Source organism: Aquarana catesbeiana, linkage group LG03 (assembly GCF_042186555.1).
Source record: "Aquarana catesbeiana isolate 2022-GZ linkage group LG03, ASM4218655v1, whole genome shotgun sequence".
Lineage (NCBI taxonomy): Eukaryota > Metazoa > Chordata > Amphibia > Anura > Ranidae > Aquarana > Aquarana catesbeiana.
The window spans coordinates 616,704,722-616,728,769 of record NC_133326.1 but is presented as its reverse complement, the minus strand read 5'-3'; the positions used below and the strand labels follow the sequence as shown (position 1 = coordinate 616,728,769).

The window sequence follows — 24,048 nt, the reverse complement described above, 5'->3', positions numbered from 1 at the left end:
CTCATAGTGCTCTGACACTTAAAATGTATGATAAGACAAACAATAGTGCGCTACAATTAACTTTCTAATAGAGTGCACAGACTATTAGTGAAAATAGTGGTATTACATAAAATAATACTGGCAATAAATAAAAATAAATATAGTGTGCATGTCAGCAGTGAATATATAATAAGGAGACCTTTAATACACTGCTACTGAATGTGTTAAATCACCAGCACTGGAGGCATACACCACCCCTGCACAGGAGCAAATGTTAGCCCAAATTACAATAGTCCCACACTCCTAATGAACCGATAGTTCCACAATGAGGAAGGTGACAGGTAGTGTTGCGGGGTGATAGAAAATCCCCAAATTCATAATCTGCTATTACATCCCGCTCATCCTGTTGGCTCCACCGATTGGTTTACTCATAGAATAGGGATAAAAGAAACATCACTGCGCAGTGATCAGCAACCACATCATCATATATATCGCACAAGCAGATCCACTCACATATCCTTATAAGATACCAGCGCTTATAAAACAGATCAGACGCTGCTAGTGAATTACTTTCCTCCTACCGCATCCACCGTGCTTCATGCAGACACATCGGATGACGTCACTGGCTCCTCCCGACGTGTTGCGTCACATCACGTGACTTTATTAAGGCCCTCCCAGAGTTATGCAACCGCCCTGTAGCCGTCATTCGGCTATGGGCCGGTTGGCAAGTGGTTAAGGGAAAACCAGGTTGGCAGCGTCGCCTGACCAGGTTTTAACCCATAGGCTTCTTCTGGCCGAATTCACTAAGGCCGAGGTCCTAGCTGTCATTCTTTCCGACTCTGCAGAAGAATCAGCCAAGAGGGAGAGGGAAAGATTTCAGAATCTGCTCTCTAGAGGTATCTGCCAACAAGTGTGTTTGTATTTGTGTCAACCATACTTCTAAATCTCTGGCTACACACGTGGAGGCCAGAGCTGGTTTAAGATTCCCAATGGCTGAGTCCCAGGCTCTGTGAAGAAGGGTATCACCTCTTCTATCCATCGGATCCCTAAGCGTGCCCATATAGTCAAACGCTAGGTCCGAGTTTTTAGAAACTTTTGAAAGAGGTGCGTCTAACTTAGGATTTTTGTTCCATGGCTGCAGTGTCCTCTTCAAATGGAAACCTTCTTTTAAAGTTACTGGAAAAGAAAGGTTTTCTCTCTGGATTTTCCCACTCCAGCTTGATAGTATCAAGAAGGGAACTATGCACGGGAAAAACTCTAGCCTTTTTCTTATGTAAACCTCTGTTATAAGCTCATGTTTAGACAATTGTACCTTCTCCTTTTCTATATCAAGTGCCGTATAGATAGCCTTTAATAAGTCATCCATATCTTCTAATGATAACTTAAACCTCGAGCCCCTTGCGGATTGTTTATCCCTCGGCCCTGTATTTGACTCTGATTCTTCCGGAGAAGACTGGGCAGATCCGGCTTCAGCCTCAGAGTCTTCACTCTCCGCACTCTGCTGAGGAGCTCTAGGACCGGCTGAAGTCCTAACTGGAGATGGCCCCTCTGAGGGAACCAGAATTTTGTCGATTAAAGTTTTAAACGAGCTAAACGTGGACATAAGCTCATCTCTAACAGAAGTCAGCATTTTCTGACAGGAGACTACTGGTTCATCCTTAACTAGGCTGTCTATACAGGTGCGGCAAACTGCTTTGCTCCATGAGGAGTAGTTCAATTTTCTTCCGCAAACTGCAGATTTCCTTTTTTGTGGTTGCACTTGGGCCTTGTCCTGTGTCTTGGCCCACAAGAGAACAAATGACCCCAATAAATTTTATGCCACATACACTTCATAACACCCCATGCAGGAGGAAAGGAAAATGTGCCCCCTTCACCTTGGTTACAAGGGGGAGAACACTCACAGGATGTGCAAGCAAGATACACTTCAGGCTTACCTGTGAGGTGCTGGTGTTAGGGCCTGTTTCCGCTGCCTGTGCAGGTCTTGCAGAGGAGTCCATCCTGCCCCTGTAGTGGTCCGCAGCCTCTGCTGGGTTTCACAGTTTTTAACACCAGCCTCCCAGCGTCCCTCTTTGCGCCATTTTTAGAGACAGGAACGAACATCTCCAGTGCCCGCTGATGACGTCACACGCCCCAGAAGTGACACAGCCGGATATTTAATGTGTGCCAGCTTGGAACGCATAAGTTTCCCCCCTTCACGCTTGCGGTTTCCTCTCTTCCCCTGCACACTCCAGCCATGCTGTTTAACAGGGAGAGAACAGCGGACCGGAGCTCCAACGTACACCGCGGTGCTGGCATTCCCCATGCACTGAGAAGCAGGAACAGCAGCCACAGACCTACTCTGATGGTGGATGTGCTGCTCTGGGACAAAAAGGTAGGAATACCACCCCAAAAACGTCACAGGAGCCATGCATAATGAGACCTAGGTGAACCAGTTCCAGTAAATATGTTGCCCCCGTCCAGAGGAAACACTAATACTGATATGGAGCCTGGAGGACCGTCCTTTTATCTGGTGGGGGGTTAACGTGTTTCCTGTCCTGGTAGGAGGAGCCCTAGGTCTCATGGGCTGTCCTGGAAGACGCTTAGAGAAAGTTTGTTTAAGACTTGGAGCTGGAGGCTTGGGAGGAACGAAAGTACCCTTTCCCAGTTTCAGGAATAGACTGTCCACCAAAAGAAGCTCAAGCCTTCTTTTTCTGGGGGTGGTGAGTACTCTTACAACCTAGGACCTCCTCGATGTATTTATCTAAGACACCAAACAGGTGTTCCCCTGCAAAGGGTAACTGCTCAAGGCGGCTCTTCAATGGGAAGTCAACTGAAATTTAAGCCAAAAGATCTTGTGTATATGGTTGGAGGGGAGACTGATCCGGGAAATTTAATGAAGTGTTTGCAAAGCCATTCCTGCAGTAGTGCAAGTCCATAGTTAAAAGGCCTTACTGACTGTGGACTGAGGCATCCGTTAGGAAGAACCAGCTTCAGGAGTAGGTCTACCCATGGAAATGTGAGCTTTCGTCTTGTGATGGAGGAGAGTAATCTTATCCCCTGTGATTTCCTTGATGTACTTATCCAAGGAAGGACCAAACAGATGTCTTCCCTCAAAGGAAACCTGTTCAAGGTGGCCCAGTTAGGGGGACCAGCAATGGTACAGAGGCACTAACCTAAGAAAGCAGCTTTGTACATACCCATCTATTGGCCAGCTAAAACTGCACTCTGTGGTAGAACTCCTGGATTCAACCTGTTTCAAACTCTTTAGGTTAGGCTAAAAGTGCATAGTTTTGAACAGCAGGTTGGAGACAGCCAACTTTGGTTAGTACCAGTGTTTGAATTTAAGTACATTTTTTTTTAAGATGTCTGGTTTAGTTCAGTGCAATACTTGTTTGGCATTTTTTTTTCATGGTACTTTTTGGAAGCTAGGATGCTGTCCCATTTGTATGCATATTTCTAGTCTAGGCGATGACATTGCTTGTCTAAATTCCCTGGTTTGTGCCCTGCAGTCTGAGATCAGGAGGCTGTCCAAGCCAATTTGTTCTGTTGAGCTGCCCTGAAAAAGAAAACCTTTTCCTCAAAGACTGTGCAGGAGAAGGGCAGTGTGGACAATTGTTGGGTCTGGAAGAGTGAGGCCTGTGGACCATAAACATGTAGCTTTTGGTGTGACACTGCATTACCTCTATAGTGTTCTTTCTGAGCTAGAAGCAAATACAAACGTTGTAAACGTGCTTGTGAGATTGGCAACCCTTCTCTGCACAAGAAGGAGGACCCTAAAAAAAATTGCAATGCCAAAGGTAACTGTTTTATCTGAGGTTGCAAAACAGGCAAGTGTTGTGGATAAGGCTCCTAAAAGGATAAGTCATCTCTTTGTTGGTGATTCAAGTGTTTCTTTAAGAAATCATGTGGAAGTGTCAAAGGAAGCTAGGCGTTTGCCTGGTGCTACTGGAGAGATAAAAGGTGTATTTTAAAAATTCTCAAAAAAGCTAGTGGAAGTGTGCAATGTTGATGTTGTTGTGCACCTTGGCACAAATGAACGGTGTGCATTCTGTACAGAAAGATTTTAAGAATTTGGGCCAGGATCTTCATCCGTTAGGGTGCACGGTTAAATTTTCAGTGGTCTTACCTGTGCAAAATGAACAATAAGAGAAAGTACTGTAAAGTACTTTGTATAGCAGAGTTCAATGTTTGGTTAAAGGATTGGTGCAAAGCTGAAGGTTTTGGTTATGCTAGTCATGATGCTATCTGGTGGTCTGACACTGAACTGTACAAGAGAGATGGTCTGCATCCCTTAAACAAGGGCACTGAGCTTCTTTGTATGGAATTTAGGAATTTTTTGGACACGCATTTAAATTGAGAAATGGGGGCAGAGATGTAATTGATGAGGATCATTTCTATTCCCAGCAGGTTGAAACAAATGTGAAGGTTTGTATTGCTAAGGACTGGGCTGATGGGATGGTCACATCAGTTGTTGTTTCTGGTGGTAAAAATAAAGCAGTAGATAGCAGTGTTTGTCATATCATGTGCTGTAATGCTCGTAGTTTAGGTAACAAGCTTTGTGAGCTGACAGCTCTTATATCTAGGGACAACTTGGACATTGTTGCAAATACAGAGGCATGGCAATGAAGGGAGAGGTTTGATTATGGGTGACCTCGCCTGCCATTAACTGGAATTCTCAAACTGTTATTACAAGTAGGAGCAGGGATGCAATGGAAGCACTAAATGGGGTTTCTCTAAAACAGTTAGTAAAAAGCCCAATTCGAGGTGACCATATTCCAAACCTTGTACTGACAAATGGGGATTGGCTGTCTGATGTTGAGGTGGGAAAGAATTTGGGTTTTAGTGATCACCAATGTCTTTGGTTTGATATTAAAACAAAAACTGAAAAACCATATACAAAAAAAAAAAAAAGTTTTAGATTGCAAAAGGACAAATTTTGCTGAAATGGGAAAATTTCTAAAAAATGAACTGAAAGGTTGGAGTAAAATGACAGGAGAATAAAACGGAAGAAAAAAAAACAATATTGTTCACTAAAGAGGTAAGTAGGATAGTAAAGGGAAAAAAATCAGCATATAGAAGATTTAAGGAAACAGGAGTTGTAGCTGACAGAGAAGAGTATAAAAACAAACAAAAGGAGGCCAAACACATTATCAGTGCTGCCAAAGCACAGAAAGTGGAGTAAATTGCTAAATCTATTAAGAAAGGAGACCAAACCTTTTTTTTAGACACATTGGTTATAGAAGGAAATACAATGGGATCACTAAAATGAAAACAGGGCACAACACTTACGTTGAGGGAGACCTGGATGTAGCAAACCATTTAAACAACTAGATCTGTTCAGTCTTCTCAGAAATATATTGCACTAACAATAACAAGTTGGGGAATCATATTGGTTCTAGTAATGACTTTGAATTTTTAGGATTTCTGGAGACAGGGGTAGCAGAGGAACTGGCTCGGTTACAGCTATATAAAGCAATTTGCCCTGATGGTATTCATCCCAGAGTTTTAAGAGAACTTTGAGGTATAGTTGTTGGGCCATTAACAGATCTTTTTAATCAAGAAGGCCAGCAAGGTAGAAGCTGGCAATTACAGGCCAGTGAGTTTAACATCAGTTGCAGTCAAGTTAATGGAGTCACTACTGAAAAGAAGGATCATTGATCACTTAAAAATGCACAACTTGCTGGATCCAAAGCAGCATGGATTTACTGAGGGCAGATCCTGTCAGACTAATGTGATTGATTTTTTTTTTTACTATATTACCAGTGTTTTGAACCAGGGTGGTGCAGTTGACATAGCACATCTTAATTTCCCTTGGGAGGTTCAGTGGATATGCAGTTGGCTTAAGGATAGATACCAGAGTGTGGTTGTAAATGGGGTTCATGCGGAACAGAACGCAGCCACTAGTGGTGTACCACAAGGGTCTGTACTAGGTCCTGGTCTATTTAATCAATATGTAAGTGATATAACTAAAGGTTTGTTGGAAAGGTATGTCTTTTTGCTGATGATACAAAAGTGATTTAATAGGGTTGATATCCCTGGATGTGATTGTAACATGGAACATGATTTGGCATTGCTAGAAAATTGGTCAAAGCAGTGGAAACTGCAGTTCAATGTTTCTAAATGTAAAATGCACCTAGGGAAAAATAATCCATTGAGAGAGTACAACAATGGGGGTACAGTGTTAGCCAGCACTACAGAGGAAAAATATTTGGGGTACCCATTTCAGATGATTGCAAAACAAGCAAACAGTGTGACCAGATCGTGGGAAAAGCGAATTCTAAAATGCATCACTAGGGGGATCATCAGCAGGAGGAAGGAGGTGCTGATTCCTCTATACAGATCTTTAGCGAGACCTCATTTAGAATACTGTGTCCAGTTCTGGAGACCTAATTTACATAAAGATATTGATTAAATAAAACAAGTCCAGAGACAGATAACAAAAATGGTGAAAGGTCTGGGGGATAAAACTGAGTGAGCGACTTCAGGAACTTAATATGTACAGCCTGGAGGAAATACATCAAGGAGATGAAAAAGGTGCAGGAGGGCAGATTTTTCAATATGAAACCAAAATCAAGAACACAGGGACATGACCTTGAACTGGAGGAAAGTTCAAAACTAATCTTCGAAAGTATTATTTTACTAAAAGGGTAGTCGATGCTTAGAATAAACTTCCAGCAGAAATAGTGAGACAGTCAACAGTAAATGGCTTCAAACATGATTGGGACAAACCTAGATCTATACTCAAAATAACTAAAGAGTTAACGAAAAAAAAAAAAAAAAAAAAAAAGAAAAATAGGATTTTTATAACAGCTTAGCTGTAAAATCCTTTTCTTTGAAGTATATCACAAGACACAGAGCCATAGTAGTTACTATGTGGGTAATATATGGGCCACCTTTAGGTGATGAACACTGGCACACCCTAAACAGGAAGTTCAACTCCCTATATAACCCCTCCCCTTACAGGGAGTACCTCAGTTTTGTAGCAAAGCAATGCACGTGTATACCAGAAAGAGGGGGAGGGGGGGACCTCTGTGTCCCATGATGTACTTCAAAGAAAAGGATTTTACAGGTAAGCTGTTATAAAAATTCTATTTTCTTAATTGTACATCATGGGACACAGAGCCATAGTAGTTACTATGTGGGATGTCCCAGAGCAATGCCAACTGAGGGGAGGGGGACACAAACAAAAATAGGGTGCCATCAGACCTGAGGACCTATACTGCTGCCTGCAGTACACTGTGCCCAAAGGCGAAATCCTCATGCCTTCTTACATCCACCTGACAGAATCTGGTGAATGTATGGACTGAAGACCAAGTTGCGGCCTTGCAGATCTGAGCCATGGATGCTTGGTGACCCAATGCCCAAGAAGCACCAACAGTCCTGGCGGAGTGCGCTTTGATTTGAAAATATGGAACCTTCTCTTTCAAATCATAAGCATGAATAATTACATGCCGAATCCACTTAGAAATAGTAGATTTCTACACTGCCTGTCGCTTTCTAGGACCTTCAGGCAACAAAAACAGAAAATCCGTTTTTTCGAATGTGAGTGGTCGCCTTCAAATAGACTTTGACTGCTCTCACTACATAGAGAATGTAGCGACTTTTCTTCCGTAGAACAGGGTTCTGGAAAAAATGAAGGTAGAACAATATCCTGGTTTTAGATGAAAACCTGAAACCACCTTCGGCAGAAAGCTAGGATGATGATGTAATATCACCTTATCCTTGTGAATAATTAAATATGGCTCTTAACAAGAAATAGCAGCCAATTCTGATACCCTTCTTGCAGAAGATATGGCAACCAGAAAAACCAACTTCCTTGTCAAAAGGATCAAGGGAGTATAAAGTATCGGCTCAAAAGGCTGTTTTTGTATACTGACAAAAAACCAAATTTAAGTCCCAAGGTTTTAAGGGTGACCTAACCAGTGGATTAAGCTGTGTCACCCCCTGTATGAAACCACGGACCAGGGAATGCGAAGCAAGTTGTCGCTGGAACAATACTGATAAGGCCGAAACCTGGCCCTTGACGGTACTCCGCTTCTAATCCTATTTGCACAAAGGCAAGGATGCCAACCCCTGCCCCTGGACTCACACCAGGAATATATTCCTTCCAGACTCTATAATGAATGACTCTGGAAGGTGGCTTCCTTGTGTTATTAATCAAGGTAGATCTTACTGAGCCTGAAAGCCCCCAATTCTTCAGAATGTGGGTTTCAATAGCCAAACCATTAAATTTAGCATTTGTGAGGCAGGATGGAACACTGGTCCCTGCGAGAGCAGGTCTGGACGTGGTGGTAGGGTCCATGGGTCCCCTACTGCCATCCTTACGATCTCTCTGCATACCAAGATTTTCGGGGCCACAAGAACCCCAGAATTCCCTTCCTGCTTGATCCTTGCGAAGCATTCATGGTAGCAGCGGATTAGGAAGGAATGTATAAATCAGTGAAAACTGATCCCACGGGGTCACCAACGGAAATGTTCCGTATGCGAGAGGATCCCTTGTTCTTGACACAAAGTTATTGACTTTGTTGTTGAACCTGGATGCGAAACAGACCTACGTCCAGAATCCCCCATCTTTGGTATATAGCCAGGAAGATGTCGAAGTGAAAGGACCATTCCCCCGGGAACAACTGCTGGCGACTCAAGTAGTCCGCCTGCCAGTTCCCTAAACCTGGAAAGAAGATTGCCGATATGCACGCTACATGCCTTTCTGTCCAGGTTAGGATATGTTTTAATACTCCCTGGGCTGCATGACTTCTGGTGCCCTCCTGGTGATTGATATAAGCCACTGCTGTGGCATTGTCAGATTGAATCCTGATAGGACGATTCTACAACCAGAAAGTCCAGGCCCTTAGGGCTAGGCGCGCTGCCTGAATCTCTATAATGTTGATGGGCAAGGTCTTTCTTGTTCTGGACCACTTCCCTTGGCAGTCCTTTCAGGACTGTTTCCCAACCCAAAAGGTCGGCATATGTTGTTACCACCTTCCAGGTAACTGGTAAGGAGGATCTCCCCTTCTGCAGACTCTTGGATATCTTCCACTAACTGAAGGCTCTGGCGCACCCCTGGTGACAGACGCATTGGAAAATCTAGCGCCTGGACCTTCTTGTCCAGGATACAGTTTTGCAGCAATCTTGAATGAAACTGAGCATAGGGAACCGCTTTGAATGAAGCCAACAACTTTCCCAACAAGCTCATGCAAAGGCAAATAGAAGGACCCTTCTTTGCACCTGACCACCTGAACCAGCTCCCTTACGGAACTGATCTTTGCTTGGGGTAAAAACACCCTCTTATAGGCTCTCTCTATAATCAGACCCAAGTACTATTAGCCTTTTTTAATGGTTTTAAAGAAGATCTCTCTAGGTTGAGGCCCAACCTAGGTATGATTGTGGTGACCATGCACTGATCTAAGCAGGCTACCAACCTGTCTAACAAGAGCAGGTTGTCTAGGTATGCTACAATTGAAATACCTTGAGTCCTTAACCACCCTGACGGTAATCCCGAGTGTGGCTCGGGGTTAAATTTCAGTCCCATTAGCGGTAACCCCGAGTCACACTCGGGATTACATCTCAGGATCCTGGTGCGGTGTTACTTACCTTGTCCCCAGGATCCTGCGATGTCCCCCGCAGTGTCCGTGGGCTCTGTCTCCTCCGAAGCCTCACAGTGCCAGGCTCCGTTTCCTGTGAGCGGCGCGACGCACGGGGGCGGAGCCTGGCGTCAAATTCAAAAAAATGTACAAATCATAACACATACAGTACTGTAATCTTACAGATTACAGTACTGTATGAAATCATTTCACTTCCCTTTTGTCCCCAGTGCTTTGGCCCATGCCCTGCATGCAGTTTTATATGATATATACTGTTCTTTCTGCCTGGAAACTGGAGATTGTCCATAGCAACCAAAAAGTGTCCCTTTATGTCAAAAGTGGCTTTAGACCAGCTAGAAAACAGCGATAGTAAATTAGAACACTTGCAGAATTGAGCGATAGTGAATCGTGGGGAAATTTTATTATTATTTTTTTAAATTATTTATTATATTATAATTTATGTTTTTGTGTTTCAAACTTCATCATACCCGGATATCTACTAGACTCTTGTTTGGACAGATTTAAGTGAGTTATTGTTAAGAATTACAGGCCTACAATATAAAACGACAAATTTCCATGCAAAATAATTGTACCGCCTTCAGCACCTAAAATCCGAAATAATCATACCGCCAGGGAAGTTAATCTGGCCAAAGGAAGGCCAGAAGCTTTTGTAAACACCTGAGGTGTAGTAACCAGACCGAAAAGCAAGGCTATAAACTGGAAATGGAGCTTTTCTACTTTGAAACGCAGACACCTCTGGTGAGCGGGAAAAATAGGCACATGCAGGTATGCATCCCTGATGTCGATTGATGCCAAAAGTTCTCCTCCTTATAGGATGGAGACAACAGCTCAGATTGATTCCTTGCGAATCACCTTTTGAGACAAAAGTAAGTCTAACGCTTGAAAAAGAGACCCTTTTCTTTGGGTCTCAGGACATTTTGACCCGTGGAAACGAGGAGACGGGAAATCTCGGAACTCTAGTTTGTAACCTAGAGCTATTATGAAGACCATCCATCTGTCTCAAAACTCCTCCTGCCAGACCCTTGAGAACTGCAAGTCTCCCCCCCCACTCGAGCGAGCGGGGGCGCCCCTTCATAAGAGGCTTTAGGCGCTCTGTCTTGTAGGTTTCCTACCCCAGATTTCCTTTGTCCCTGTAGTTGACCCTGATGTCCTCTTGAACCTGACGGTGGAGACCGTCGTGACTGCCTGGAGGCTGATGCCCCTGGCACTGGAGAAAGGGCCCGTTTAAATGAGGGACGTTTACTCCATTTCTTAACTGGCAAAAAGGTACTTTTCCCCATGGAAAGGAAAACCAGCCAAGAGCTTTTACATGGCGCTTCGGCTGACCAACTTTTCAACCATCAGATTTTACGCATCTGTAGCCTACAGCACCTGGTATTCCCAGGTGGACTCCCATCCAGGTACTAACCAGGCCTGACCCTGCTTAGCCTCCGAGATCAGACGAAATCGGGCGCTATCAGGGTGATGTAGCCGTAGGCCAACAACCCAAGCGTAAGGCGAGAGGTTTAAAGAATAGAATCTCTGATTGCGTCAATTGCAAAACACAAAGCCCCTGGCAGCTCGGCTAAAACCTGAGCCTGCTGTCCAGGGAAAACCTTGAGCACTAGTCTCAAATGGTCTCTCGGGGATTAACATACACCAATTGCTGGCACTGCAGGTTTCCAATCTTTTATCAGTTGGATCCCTAAGCATCTGAACATTGTCAACCGGACAAGTCAAAACATTTTGATTCACAGAGGATATAGCAGCGTCAATTGCTGGTATACCCCACATATTAGTAATTTTTTCCTCTATAGGGTATTTGTATTGAGAACTTTTTAGGAGGAAAAAAATTGTTTATCTGGGTGATCCCACTCAGAATACATAAGCTTTTCCAGCAATGAATGAACAGAAAAAACATGCAAAGCCTGAGGAAGCTTTAGTGAACCCAAACAAGAAGTGGGCTCTTCAGCCGACTCAGTTAAGGGTAGTTTAAATGTGGAACGGACCATCTCAGTAAGAGATTGCACCGGCAATTTCTCAGCTTGCGAAGCTGAAAAAGGTCCTACCCACCTGAACCCTCTGAAGAGGAGTCATCAGTCTCTTCATGATCCCCTGAGGAGAACTCATTTTCCCCCTGCCCTTGTTCCTCTACTTGAGGGTCCTGGGTGGCAGAAGGGGACCTCATGCGCTTTCTTCCACCTTGTGAAGATGGGATTAAAGTCGCCAATCTTTCCTCTAATACGACTATGGCTGAGGAAAAATTCTGCTTAGTCATATATTCAGGGGCTGAAATGTCGGAAGCAGTAGCAACCCCTAAAAACCCCAATGGCTCATTCTGACCAGCCCCCTAGGTTTTTCAAGGGAGGATGGTGTTGCAGAGGCAGGGTTCTCCAAGCCTGAGGGAGATCCCTTTGAGCCCTTATCTTTTGGGGTATTTGTACCTCCTCTACCTATAGTGCAAAGCACAAATGCAGAGGTACTACCAAAATTGCACCCACCGCTGAGTAATAGTCCAGCACTGCCGCTGCTATTAAAGCTCAGCCTGATGCGTAAACGTGTCCTAGAATGCCTGTGCACCAACATTCACATGCCCTTGTCTTTTATGTGTCCCTCCATCAACTAAATGCACCTGCCAAAGGTGTAAGCTATAGCTTACAGAGCTACTGCGTTGAGAACGTCTGAAAAACTTTAATGCCGCGCTAAGGTACGCCCCCCCTCCCACCTCACTTTTTTTCAAAAAAGCCTGCTTTCCTGCGCAAGCAGGGATCTGATCCAGACTGGATCGCATGGAGGAAGGGCTGGAATGAAAGGAGGGCTGGAGGAAAAGAACCGCCGTGCTATGGCAGCGGGAGCAGTGTGGCATACCGCCGACAGAATACTGCAGAGAGAATTATCTCTGTCCAAGTGGGGGATATCTGAGAAAAAAATCCCCCCTTTCCTACCTGAGAGCTGGGCTGGAGGAAGCGTGCAGCTTGTCTGACACAGAAGACTGATCAGCATGAAACAGGTAAGTGCTCTTGACAGCCCCCGGTGGCGACTTTAGGCATGACAACATTTACTTAAAGGAGAAAACCCATAATAGAAAATTCCTTAGGAATCTCCACTTACCTTATCCGGCTGCAGGGTTCTGTGGTAAACCAAACAGACCCAATGTTCACCTACTCACGGTGGGCTCCGTTAACAAACCTTCAGGAACTGGGGCCTCTTTTTATCGGGATCCACACCCTGGACCCGTAAAGCACGCGTCAGGAAACTTTAAGTCTAAAAATACCAAAGCACTGGATCCCGGGGTCCAGCTCTCTAAAAAGAGAAGCGTTACGGGTTAAACCTCGTTTCTTCCGACACAAGGCCTGGGTATCATTCAATTCGGGCTAAAAAGACATTTTGAATGGATCCGGGTGCATGGCCTGCCCCAGCAAGGGTTACTCCAGCGGAGCTCAGCACAGCACATCTTTACTCGTGACCAACACCTAAGACACTGGCGAAAAAACTGTAAGGGGACGGGTTATAAAGGGAGTTGAACTTCCTGTTTAGGGTATCCATCACTTAAAGGTATATAACCCACATAGTAACTACTATGGCTCAGTGTCCCGTGATGTACGATTATGAAAAGACTTTTCTATGTTTCAAATTGACAGATCCACATACTAGCCTACTGGCCACTGTGCAGAGCAAAGTTTTAGCAAATGAGCCAATGAACAGGTATGTATAATGTGGTTTCCTTCTCAGGTAAGTCATTTTGTAACTTCGGACACATCGGACAATTTTGACACATTTTTGATCCCATGACAGAGACCTACAGTCACATAGGATCTTATCACTACCCTGATGCCCAGTTGTGTATTTAGGTTATGTGCTGCCCTAGGCCTTACTAAGCTTGTGTACCCCCTAATTTAGCCGGTTCAATACAGGGCCTTTTCACCCCCTTCCTTCCCAGGCCAATTTTTACTTTTCAGCGCTGTCGCACTTTAAACGACAATTGCGCGGTCGTGCGACGTTGTACCCAAAAAAAATTTGATGTCCTTTTTTCCCCATAAATAGAGCTTTCTTTTGGTATTTGATCACCTCTGCGGTTTTTATTTTTTGCGCTATAAACAAAAGAAGAGTGACAATTTTGAAAAAAACAATATTTTTTACTTTTTGCTATAATAAATATCCCAATTTTTTTTTTTAAAAACTAATTTTTTCCTCAGTTTCGGACGATACGCATTCTTCTACATATTTTTGGTAAAAAAAAAATCGCAATAAGCGTATATTGATTGGTTTGCACAAAAGTTATAGCGTCTACAAAATACGGGATAGATTTATGGCATTTAAAAAAAAAAAAATTTATTTTTTTTAGCGGCGATCGCGATTTTTTTTTCGTGACTGCGACATTATGGCGGACACATTTTTGGGACAGCTCTGTTGGCGCTATTGCACACAAAAATGCCAAGGTGCCAAGGCCCAGTAGCCGCATATTTGCATGCACTCAGCGCCAACATGGCCGTAAGCCCCACCAGGCCTCCTGGCATTCCAAACCCCTTAACCACTTCAGCCCCGGAAGATTTTACCCCCTTCCTAACCAGAGCACTTTGTGCAATTCGGCACTGCGTCGCTTTAACTGACAATTGCGCGGTCGTGCGACGTTGCACCCAAACAAAATTGATGTCCTTTTTTTCTCACAAATAGAGCTTTCTTTTGGTGGTATTTGATCACCTCTGCGGTTTTTATTTTTTGCGCTATAAACAAAAAAAGAGATACAATTTTGAAAAAAAATGCATTCTTTTTTACTTTTTGCTATAATAAATATCCCCCAAAAATATATAAAAAAAACTATTTTTTTCCTCAGTTTAGGCCGATATGTATTCCTTCTACATATTTTTGGTGAAAAAAAAAATAAAAAATCGCAATAATCGTATATTGATTGGTTTGCGTAAAAGTTACAGCATCTACAAAATAGGGGATAGATTTTTATTATTATTTTTTTTTTTTTTACTAGTAATGGCAGCGATCTGCGAATTTTATCGTGACTGCAACATCATGACGGACACATCGGACAATTTTGACACATTTTTGGGACAACTGGCATAAATATAGCGATCGGTGCTATAAAAATGCACTGATTACTGTAAAAATGTCACTGGCAGGGAAGGGGTTAACACTAAGGGGTTGTGTTCCCTAGTGTGTGTTCTAACTGAAGGGGGGAGGGGACTGACTAGGGGAGATGACAGATAGCTGTTCATACTCTGTATGAACAGACGATCTGTCACTTCTCATCTCAGAGAACCAGGATCTCTGTGTTTACACACAGAGATCCCGGTTCTCACCGTGTTGCGAGCGATCGCGGGAGCGCGGCGGTCATCGAGACTGCCGGCACTCGCATCGGCGCTGGTGGCCACCAGAGGGAGTGATGTAACATAACGGCGATTCGCACAGCCGAGCCATTTTGCTGCAGTACAACTGCTGGTCAGCAAGTGGTTAAAGGGCCGGCGGGAGTCGGCGCCAAGGGGTTAAGATTAGGGTTCTGAATGGATGAACTCCTTCAGCAAAAGTCACAATGTGCGATAGGCGGTTACAAGATTTAACAGCAGTGGTTTCTGCAGCAAAAAGGTTTGCTTAAAAAAAAATTAAAAAGTAAACAAAACTACCTCAGAATGAGGTTTGTACCATTTTAAATGGTACAGTAACAGCCTCTGCAAAGTAACGGACTGTTAACACATGAAAGATGAAGAGACTGTGTAATATCACACGGGTCACAGCTCCTGTGAGACTGCAAAACACAGCATGGACATGTGTAATTATATTTACATGCTTATCATATGGTGAGATTTCTTATTACATGTACTTTTAATGAAGTGGAAACTTCCAGATAAGTTTTCTCTTAAAGTATTTATTTTATATGTACGGCACCTGTGCTAGTACTGTGCCTGATTTTTACTCTAACATACATTTACAGATAAATTGTGTTTTCGTTAAAATGAAGATTTATAAATATAAGTGTCTTCACGTGCTTTTAATATTGATGACAGGCACATTAATCATGTCAGGTTCTTTTTGAGGACATACGAGGCCCACTCCTCACCTGTGATGGAACTGGGGTCTGCACACAACAAAGCTTCTTTATGGCACCATAGAGGTCATCTCTCATTCCAGATATAATCACCAAAAGCAGCTGCACCCTTGCCTGGAAAGACACAATATATTAATACACATACATATACTATATACACAATACAAAATAACACAGGATAGAAAGAGAAAATATAATGCAATTTTCCGAACCACTAAAAAGGAATTTACTAAAATTGACACTACACACCAAAATCTCAGCCAACTGTGGAGTCCGCTGTGGCTATAGGAAATAATTTTAAATACAAACATTTTTGGGAAAAAAATGAATAGAATAAAATGTAGTAATCCATTTAAAAAAACAATTATGTTACTTCAAATCAACCTAACCAATTAAAATTGTGTTCTCCTGTGCAGGTTTGCAAAAGGAACGTCTGCAAAAATAAAAACTTGAGTTTTTCCAGTGCCTGCTATGACCTTTATTAACAAGAACCCAATGTACAAGGCACCAATCTGCATTAAAGATAGTGTCCTATTTAGAGCTGCATGATTGATTGTTAAAAAAGTTGCAATCTTGATTCAACTCCCCTCACGACCTTAATCCAGCATTTCCATGATTCTATGTAACAAGTGCAGAGCCGTTCTCTGGTCACTCACAGCAGTCAAAAAATAAAAGCATGAAAAATTTATTACATTGCTCAACGATGAGATAAAACAAAAACATTGCATTATTTGGTTCTTTTAGATATCAAAGGGATGAACTTTGGTATGTAAATGAGGGCAGATTAACCACTTAACCACTTGAGCCCCGGACCATTATGCTGCCTAAGGACCAGAGGTCTTTTTCCAATTTGGCACTGCGTCGCTTTAACTGCTAATTGCGCGGTTATGCAATGCTGTACCCAAACGAAATTTGCGTCCTTTTCTTCCCACAAATAGAGCTTTCTTTTGATGGTATTTGATCACTTCTGCAGTTTTTATTTTTTGCGCTATAAACGGAAAAAGACCGAAAATTTTGAAAAAAAATGATATTTTCTACTTTTTGTTATAAAAAAAATCCAATAAACTCAATTTTAGTCATACATTTAGGCCAAAATGTATTCGGCCACATGTCTTTGGTAAAAAAAATGTCAATAAGCGTATATTTATTGGTTTGCGCAAAAGTTATAGCGTCTACAAACTAGGGTACATTTTCTGGAATTTACACAGCTTTTAGTTTATGACTGCCTATGTCATTTCTTGAGGTGCTAAAATGGCAGGGCAGTACAAAACCCCCCCAAATGACCCCATTTTGGAAAGTAGACACCCCAAGGAAATTGCTGATAGGCATGTTGAACCCATTGAATATTTATTTTTTTTGTCCCAAGTGATTGAATAATGACAAAAAAAAAAAAAAAAAAAAAATATTTACAAAAAGTTGTCACTAAATGATATATTGCTCACACAGGCCATGGGCCTATGTGGAATTGCACCCCAAAATATATTCAGCTACTTCTCCTGAGTACGGGGATACCACATGTGTGGGACTTTTTGGGAGCCTAGCCGCGTATGGGACCCCGAAAACCAATCACCGCCTTCAGGATTTCTAAGGGTGTAACTTTTTGATTTCACTCTTCACTGCCTATCACAGTTTCGGAGGCCATGGAATGCCCAGGTGGCACAACCCCCCCCCAAATGACCCCATTTTGGAAAGTAGACACCCCAAGCTATTTGCTGAGAGGCATATTGAGTCCATGGAATATTTTATATTTTGACACAAGTTGCGGGAAAGTGACACTTTTTTTTTTTTTTTTTTTTTTTTGCACAAAGTTGTCACTAAATGATATATTGCTCACACAGGCCATGGGCCTATGTGGAATTGCACCCCAAAATACATTTAGCTGCTTCTCCTGAGTATGGGGATACCACATGTGTGGGACTTTTTGGGAGCCTAGCCGCGTACGGGGCCCCGAAAACCAATCACCGCCTTCAGCGTTTTTAAGGGCGTGAATTTTTGATTTTACTCTTCACTGCCTAACACCGTTTCGGAGGCCATGGAATGCCCAGGTGGCACAAACCCCCCCCAAATGACCCCATTTTGGAAAGTAGACACCCCAAGCTATTTGCTGAGAGGCATGGTGAGTATTTTGCAGCTCTCATTTGTTTTTGAAAATGAAGAAAGACAAGAAAAAACTTTTTTTTTTTTTCTTTTTTCAAATTTCAAAACTTTGTGACAAAAAGTGAGGTCTGCAAAATACTCACTATACCTCTCAGCAAATAGCTTGGGGTGTCTACTTTCCAAAATGGGGTCATTTGGGGGGGTTTTGTGCCACCTGGGCATTCCATGGCCTCCGAAACTGTGATAGGCAGTGAAGAGTGAAATCAAAAATTCACGCCCCTTAGAAAGCCTGAAGGCGGTGCTTGGTTTTCGGGGTCCCGTACACGGCTAGGCTCCCAAAAAGTCTCACACATGTGGTATCCCCGTACTCAGGAGAAGCAGCAGAATGTATTTTGGGGTGTAATTTCACATATTCCCATGGCATGTTTGAGCAATATATCATTTAGTGACAACTTTGTGCAAAAAAAAAAAAAAAAAAAAAAAAATTTGTCTCTTTCCCGCAACTTGTGTCGCAATATAAAATATTCCATGGACTCGACATGCCTCTCAGCAAATAGCTTGGGGTGTCTACTTTCCAAAATGGGGTCATTTGGGGGGGTTTTGAACTGTCCTGGCATTTTATGCACAACATTTAGAAGCTTATGTCACACATCACCCACTCTTCTAACCACTTGAAGACAAAGCCCTTTCTGACACTTATTTTTTACATGAAAAAGTTTTTTTTTTTTTGCAAGAAAATTACTTTGAACCCCCAAACATTATATATTTTTTTAAAGCAAATGCCCTACAGATTAAAATGGTGGGTGTTTCATTTTTTTTTTTCACACAGTATTTGCGCAGCGATTTTTCAAACGCATTTTTTGGGGAAAAAACACACTTTTTTAAATTTTAATGCACTAAAACACACTATATTGCCCAAATGTTTGATGAAATAAAAAAGATGATCTTAGACCGAGTACATGGATACCAAACATGACATGCTTTACAATTGCGCACAAACGTGCAGTGGCAACAAAATAAATACATTTTTAAAAGCCTTTAAAAGCCTTTACAGGTTACCACTTTAGATCTACAGAGGAGGTCTACTGCAAAAATTACTGCCCTCGATCTGACCTTCGCGGCGATACCTCACATGCATGGTGCAATTGCTGTTTACGTTTGACGACAGACCGCCGCTTGCGTTCGCCTTAGCGCAAGAGCAGGGGGCGACAGGGGTGCTTTTTTTTTTTTTTTTTTTTTTCTTTATTATTTTTTTGCTTTTTTATCTTATTTTTAAACTGTTCCTTTCATTTTTTTTTTTTTTAAATCATTTTTATTGTTATCTCGGGGAATGTAAATATCCCCTATGATAGCAATAGGTAGTGACAGGTACTCTTTTTTGAAAAAATTGGGGTCTATTAGACCCTAGATCTCTCCTCTGCCCTCAAAGCATCTGACCACACCAAGATCGGTGTGATAAAATGCTTCCCCAATTTCCCAATGGCGCTATTTACATCCGGCGAAATCTAAGTCATAAAATGCTCGTAGCTTCCGGTTTCTTAGGCCATAGAGATGTTTGGAGCCACTCTTGTCTCTGATCAGCTCTATGGTCAGCTGGCTGAATCACCGGCTGCATTCTCAGGTTCCCTGTTGAGACAGGAGAGCCAGAGAAAAACACGGAAGACGGTGGGGGGGGGGGGGGGGGGCATTCCCTCCCACGGCTTGTAAAGGCAGTCTAGAGGCTAATTAGCCGCTAGGATTGCTTTTACATGAAAGCCGACCGCTGGCTGAAAAGAATGATACCAAGATGATACCTAAACCTGCAGGCATCATTCTGGTATAACCACTCAAAGTTGTGAATGGCGTACCTGAAGACAAAAAAATGGTTAACAATAAAGCACAGTAAACAATTAAGTATAAATAATTACATACCTGAAAAACAAACATGATAAAACATAATAACAATAACAATAACAATAAAACACTGCAGAATAGAATACAGTAAAAAAAGAGCAGAACAATAGAGAGAGAGAATAGAGAGAGAGAACAATAAAACGACAACTATTTTTTTTTATTTTATATATATTTTTTTTTTTTTTTACACTTTTTTTGTAACTAACTTTTATAACTGTAACCGGTTCCAGGTTCGGGTCTCTCAAAATGCGATGGCATCTTGGGAGACCCTGTGAAAGTGTGCCTAGTCTGTGCAATGCTGTACCCTACGCTAATACTCAACTAGTGTATGGTAGCGTTCAAAACATTCACCAATGCAAAGACCAGGATTGTCAGGACAGAAGGGACAATAATAGCGGGTGTCACGCCTATATCCGCGTTTGCTGCAGACACAACATCTTTTTGGGGGGGGTTCGTTGGGTAGGGGTACTCGGGAGCACATAAAAATGCCTCTCATGCAGCCGACTGCATTTCGTTGGGGGATGTGAATGGGGGAAGTACGGGCGCTGCAGAAGTGGTGGGTTCCCAATTAGGATTGGCGAATGCAGCAGGAAGGGCACTATGGGCACGACGGGCCTGTGTTTGTCTTTTTGGTGGCAGCGGGACACTACTTGTGCTTGTCACCTCACCAGCTTGAACTGCACTTATGGGACTCGCCACGTCACCAAGTGTTACTGCAGTGCTGGTTTGACTACGACCGGGGTGTACTAGGCCGCTGGTGCTTGCCAGTTCAATAAAAAGCTTCCAAAAAAACTGTTAGCGATCGCAGGGATCAGGCCTGACTCTGCGAACGCTGCAGTTATGCGTTTAGTGTTTTGTAAGTGACAGTGATCGATCGATACTGCACTTGGGTGGGCTGGACTGGGCCGGGCGGATGGGCAAAACGCAGGTGCTAGCAGGTATCTGGGTTGATCCCGCTAACACTGCGTTTTTGGGAACCCTAAACTGCTGGGGACGCTAGTATAGATCTGATCGGATCAGATATTGATCCGTTCAGATACTATACCACTAAAGGAGGCGTATGCTGCGTGCGTGGGTGTTAGCGGTACTGGCGCTAACCTGACGCTGCCTGGGGCCGGTGCTTGCTAGTTCACCAAAATGCTACCAAAAAAACTGTTAGCGATCGCAGGGATCAGGCCTGACTCTGCGAACGCTGCAGTTATGCGTTTAGTGCCTTGTAAGTGTCAGTGATCGATCGATACTGCACTTGGGTGGGCTGGGCTGGGCCGGGCGGAGGGGCACAACGCAGGTGCTAGCAGGTATCTGGGCTGATCCCGCTAACACTGCGTTTTTGGGAACCCTAAACTGCTGGGGACGCTAGTATAGATCTGATCGGATCAGATATTGATCCGATCAGATACTATACCACTAAGGGAGGCGTATGCTGCGTGCGTGGGTGTTAGCGGTACTGGCGCTAACCTGACGCTGCCTGGTGCTTGCTTGCCAGTTCACCAAAATGCTACCAAAAAAACTGTTAGCGATCGCAGGGATCAGGCCTGACTCTGCGAACGCTGCAGTTATGCGTTTAGTGTTTTGTAAGTGACAGTGATCGATCGATACTGCACTTGGGTGGGCTGGGCGGAGGGGCAAAACGCAGGTGCTAGCGGGTATCTGGGCTGATCCCGCTAACACTGTGTTTTTGGGAACCCTAAACTGCTGGGGACGCTAGTATAGATCTGATCAGATCAGATATTGATCCGATCAGATACTATACCACTAAGGGAGGCGCATGCTGCGTGCGTGGGTGTTAGCGGTACTGGCGCTAATCTGACGCTGCCTGGGGCGACGCATATCACCGCCGGGCGATCAGGGGGCTAAACCTTTATTAGGTAATAAACGGCGGGTGCCCTGACACTATAAAAAATAAACGAACTAACCTGCGTCACCCGTAACGGTTATACGGTGATCAGTGGTGAAAGGGTTAACTAGGGGGCAATCAAGGGGTTAAAACATTTATTAGGTAGTATATGGGGGTCCCTGTCACTATAAAACGCTGACGGCGAACCTAAATATTTACCTCACTAACTAGCGTCACCAGCGACACTAATACAGCGATCAGAAAAATGATCGCTTAGCAACACTGGTGACAGGGGGTGATCAAGGGGTTAAAACTTTATTAGGGGGGGTTAGGGGGGTACCCTAGACCTAAAGGGGGGTAATACTCACTGTCCCAACACTGTAACTGTCACAAACTGACACTATGCAGTAATCAGAAAAAAAAAAAAAAAAAAAAAAAAAAAAAACCTGCTGGTGTCAGTTTGTGACAGGGGGGGGGGGGTGATTGGGGGGGGATCGGGGGGCGATCGGGGTGTTTTGTATGCCTGGCATGTTCTACTGTGTGTGTGTGTGTTGTGCACTCACATTGATGTCTTCTCCCCTCGGCGCTGGAACGGAAAATACCGAGCCGAGGGGAGATGACATCATTTCCTTTGCTGCTGTTTAGCATACAGCAGCAAAGGAGTGTTCCCATTGGCCGGCGGCGATCGCGAGGGGGGGGCCACGAACGGATGGCCTCCCCCTCATCTCGGATCGCCGGGGAACAGAACGGGACCGCTTCGGGCACCGGGGGGGGGTCCGATCGGACCCCCCACCCGCGAGAGGCAAATCACGTACATGTACGTGATTTTGCCTGCCCGTGCCGCCTTGCCGACGTAAATCGGCGTTAGGCGGTCCTTAAGTGGTTAAAGACTAAGCCTTTTCCTGACACTTGTTGCTTACAAGTTAAAATAATATATATATATATATACCGTATTTATCGGTGTATAACACGCACCCCAAGTTTAGGAGGGAATTTTAAGGAAAAAAACTTTTAGGAGTAAAGTTTAAGGAAGAAAAACCTACATTAAAATGCCTATCAATGCAGCGTTATCGGTGTCCATCTGCAGCCTTTTCAGTGTCAGTGCAGCCTTGCTCCAGTGTCTATTGCAGCCTTGTCAGTGCAGCTTTGCCCCAGTGCAGAAATGTCAGTGCAACTTTGCCCCAGTGCAGAAATGTCAGTGCAACTTTGCCCCAGTGCAGAATTGTCAGTGCAGCCTTGCCCCAGTGTGCATTGCAGCCTTGTCAGTGCAGCTTTGCCCCAGTGCAGCCATGTCAGTGCAGCCTTGCCCCAGTGCAGCCATGTCAGTGCAGCCTTGCCCCAGTGCAGCCTTGCCCCAGTGCTTGCCGCGATCCCTGCCGACATACACAGCCGTGTGTAAATTTAAATATGGCGCCGAGACTGCAGGGACTCGGCGGAGTCGCCGAGTCCCTGCAGTCTCTCCGCCATATTTAAATTTACACATGGCTGTGTATGTCGGCGGCGATCGTGGCAATCGCTCCGATCACACACAATTGGGGGGGGATCGGCCTATAACAGGCACCCACGATTTCCCCCTTTCCCCTTTTCAGGGGAAAAAAGTGCGTGTTATATGCCGATAAATATGGTATATATATATTAGCAGAGACCCTAGAGAATAAAATGGTCGGTCGTTGCAATATTTTATGTCAGACTGTATTTGCGCAGCGGTCTTTCAAACACAGTTTTTTTTGGAAAAAAAAATATAACCGTAAAGTTAGCCCAATTTTTTTTTTATACTGTGAAAGATGATGTTACATCGGGAGAATCGTGCTCCTTATTCTAAGCAAAACAATAGGATTTTTATAACAGCTTACCTGTAAAAATCCTTCTCTTGGAGTACATCATGGGACCCATAGTACCACAGTAATCACTATGTGGGTATATAGGCACCTTCAGGTGATGGACACTGGTATACCCAATACAGGAAGTTCACTCCCTATATAACCCCTCCTCCTACCAGGCGTACCTCAGTTTTTCTAGCAAAGCAATATACCGAAACCCCAAAAGAGGGGAGGGACCTCTGTGTCCCATGAGGTACTCCAAGAAAAGGATTTTACAGGTAAGCTGTCATAAAAATCCTATTTTCTTTATCGTACACCAAGGGACAAAGAGCACCATAGTATTCACTATGTGGGACATCCCATAGCAATGCTATTTGAGGGGAGGGAGACACAACCCTTAGGGCACCCCCAGACTTGAGGACCTATACTGCTGCCTGCAGCACACTGCACCCAAAGGCGAAATCCTCATGCCTTCTTACAGCCACCTGATAAAACTTGGTGAAAGTATGTACTGAAGACCAGCTTGCGGCCTTACAGATCTGAGCCATGGAGGCCTGGTGACGCACTGCCCAAGAAGCACTACCTGCCCTGGTAGAGTGTGCCTTGACTTGAAAAGGTGGAATCTATCACCCTATGTACGAATACCTCATCCCCTCATTAAAAATAGATGAGATAACTTTCCCTAAGAATACAACATATAAACAATTCATAGCCAAAAATCCACTAACACTATCATACGCAAACATCCAATTACATCACTACCACATTAAAAACGCAAATACCTTTGTTTCCTTAAGATCAGACATA

At 43.7% G+C, this 24,048-nt stretch overlaps 1 protein-coding gene and 1 pseudogene across 1 annotated transcript in view; both read right to left on the bottom strand.

Annotated features, from left to right (window-relative positions):
* Window positions 1-24,048, bottom strand: part of PIWIL2 (piwi like RNA-mediated gene silencing 2) — a 503,232-nt gene that overhangs the window by 50,452 nt on the left and 428,732 nt on the right. Inside the window, exon 15 of the mRNA XM_073622273.1 lies at window positions 15,607-15,708. Within this exon, the coding sequence (XP_073478374.1) occupies window positions 15,607-15,708 (102 nt within the window). The remainder of the gene's footprint in view (window positions 1-15,606; window positions 15,709-24,048) is intronic.
* On the bottom strand, window positions 10,920-11,038 carry LOC141135339 (5S ribosomal RNA; annotated as a pseudogene).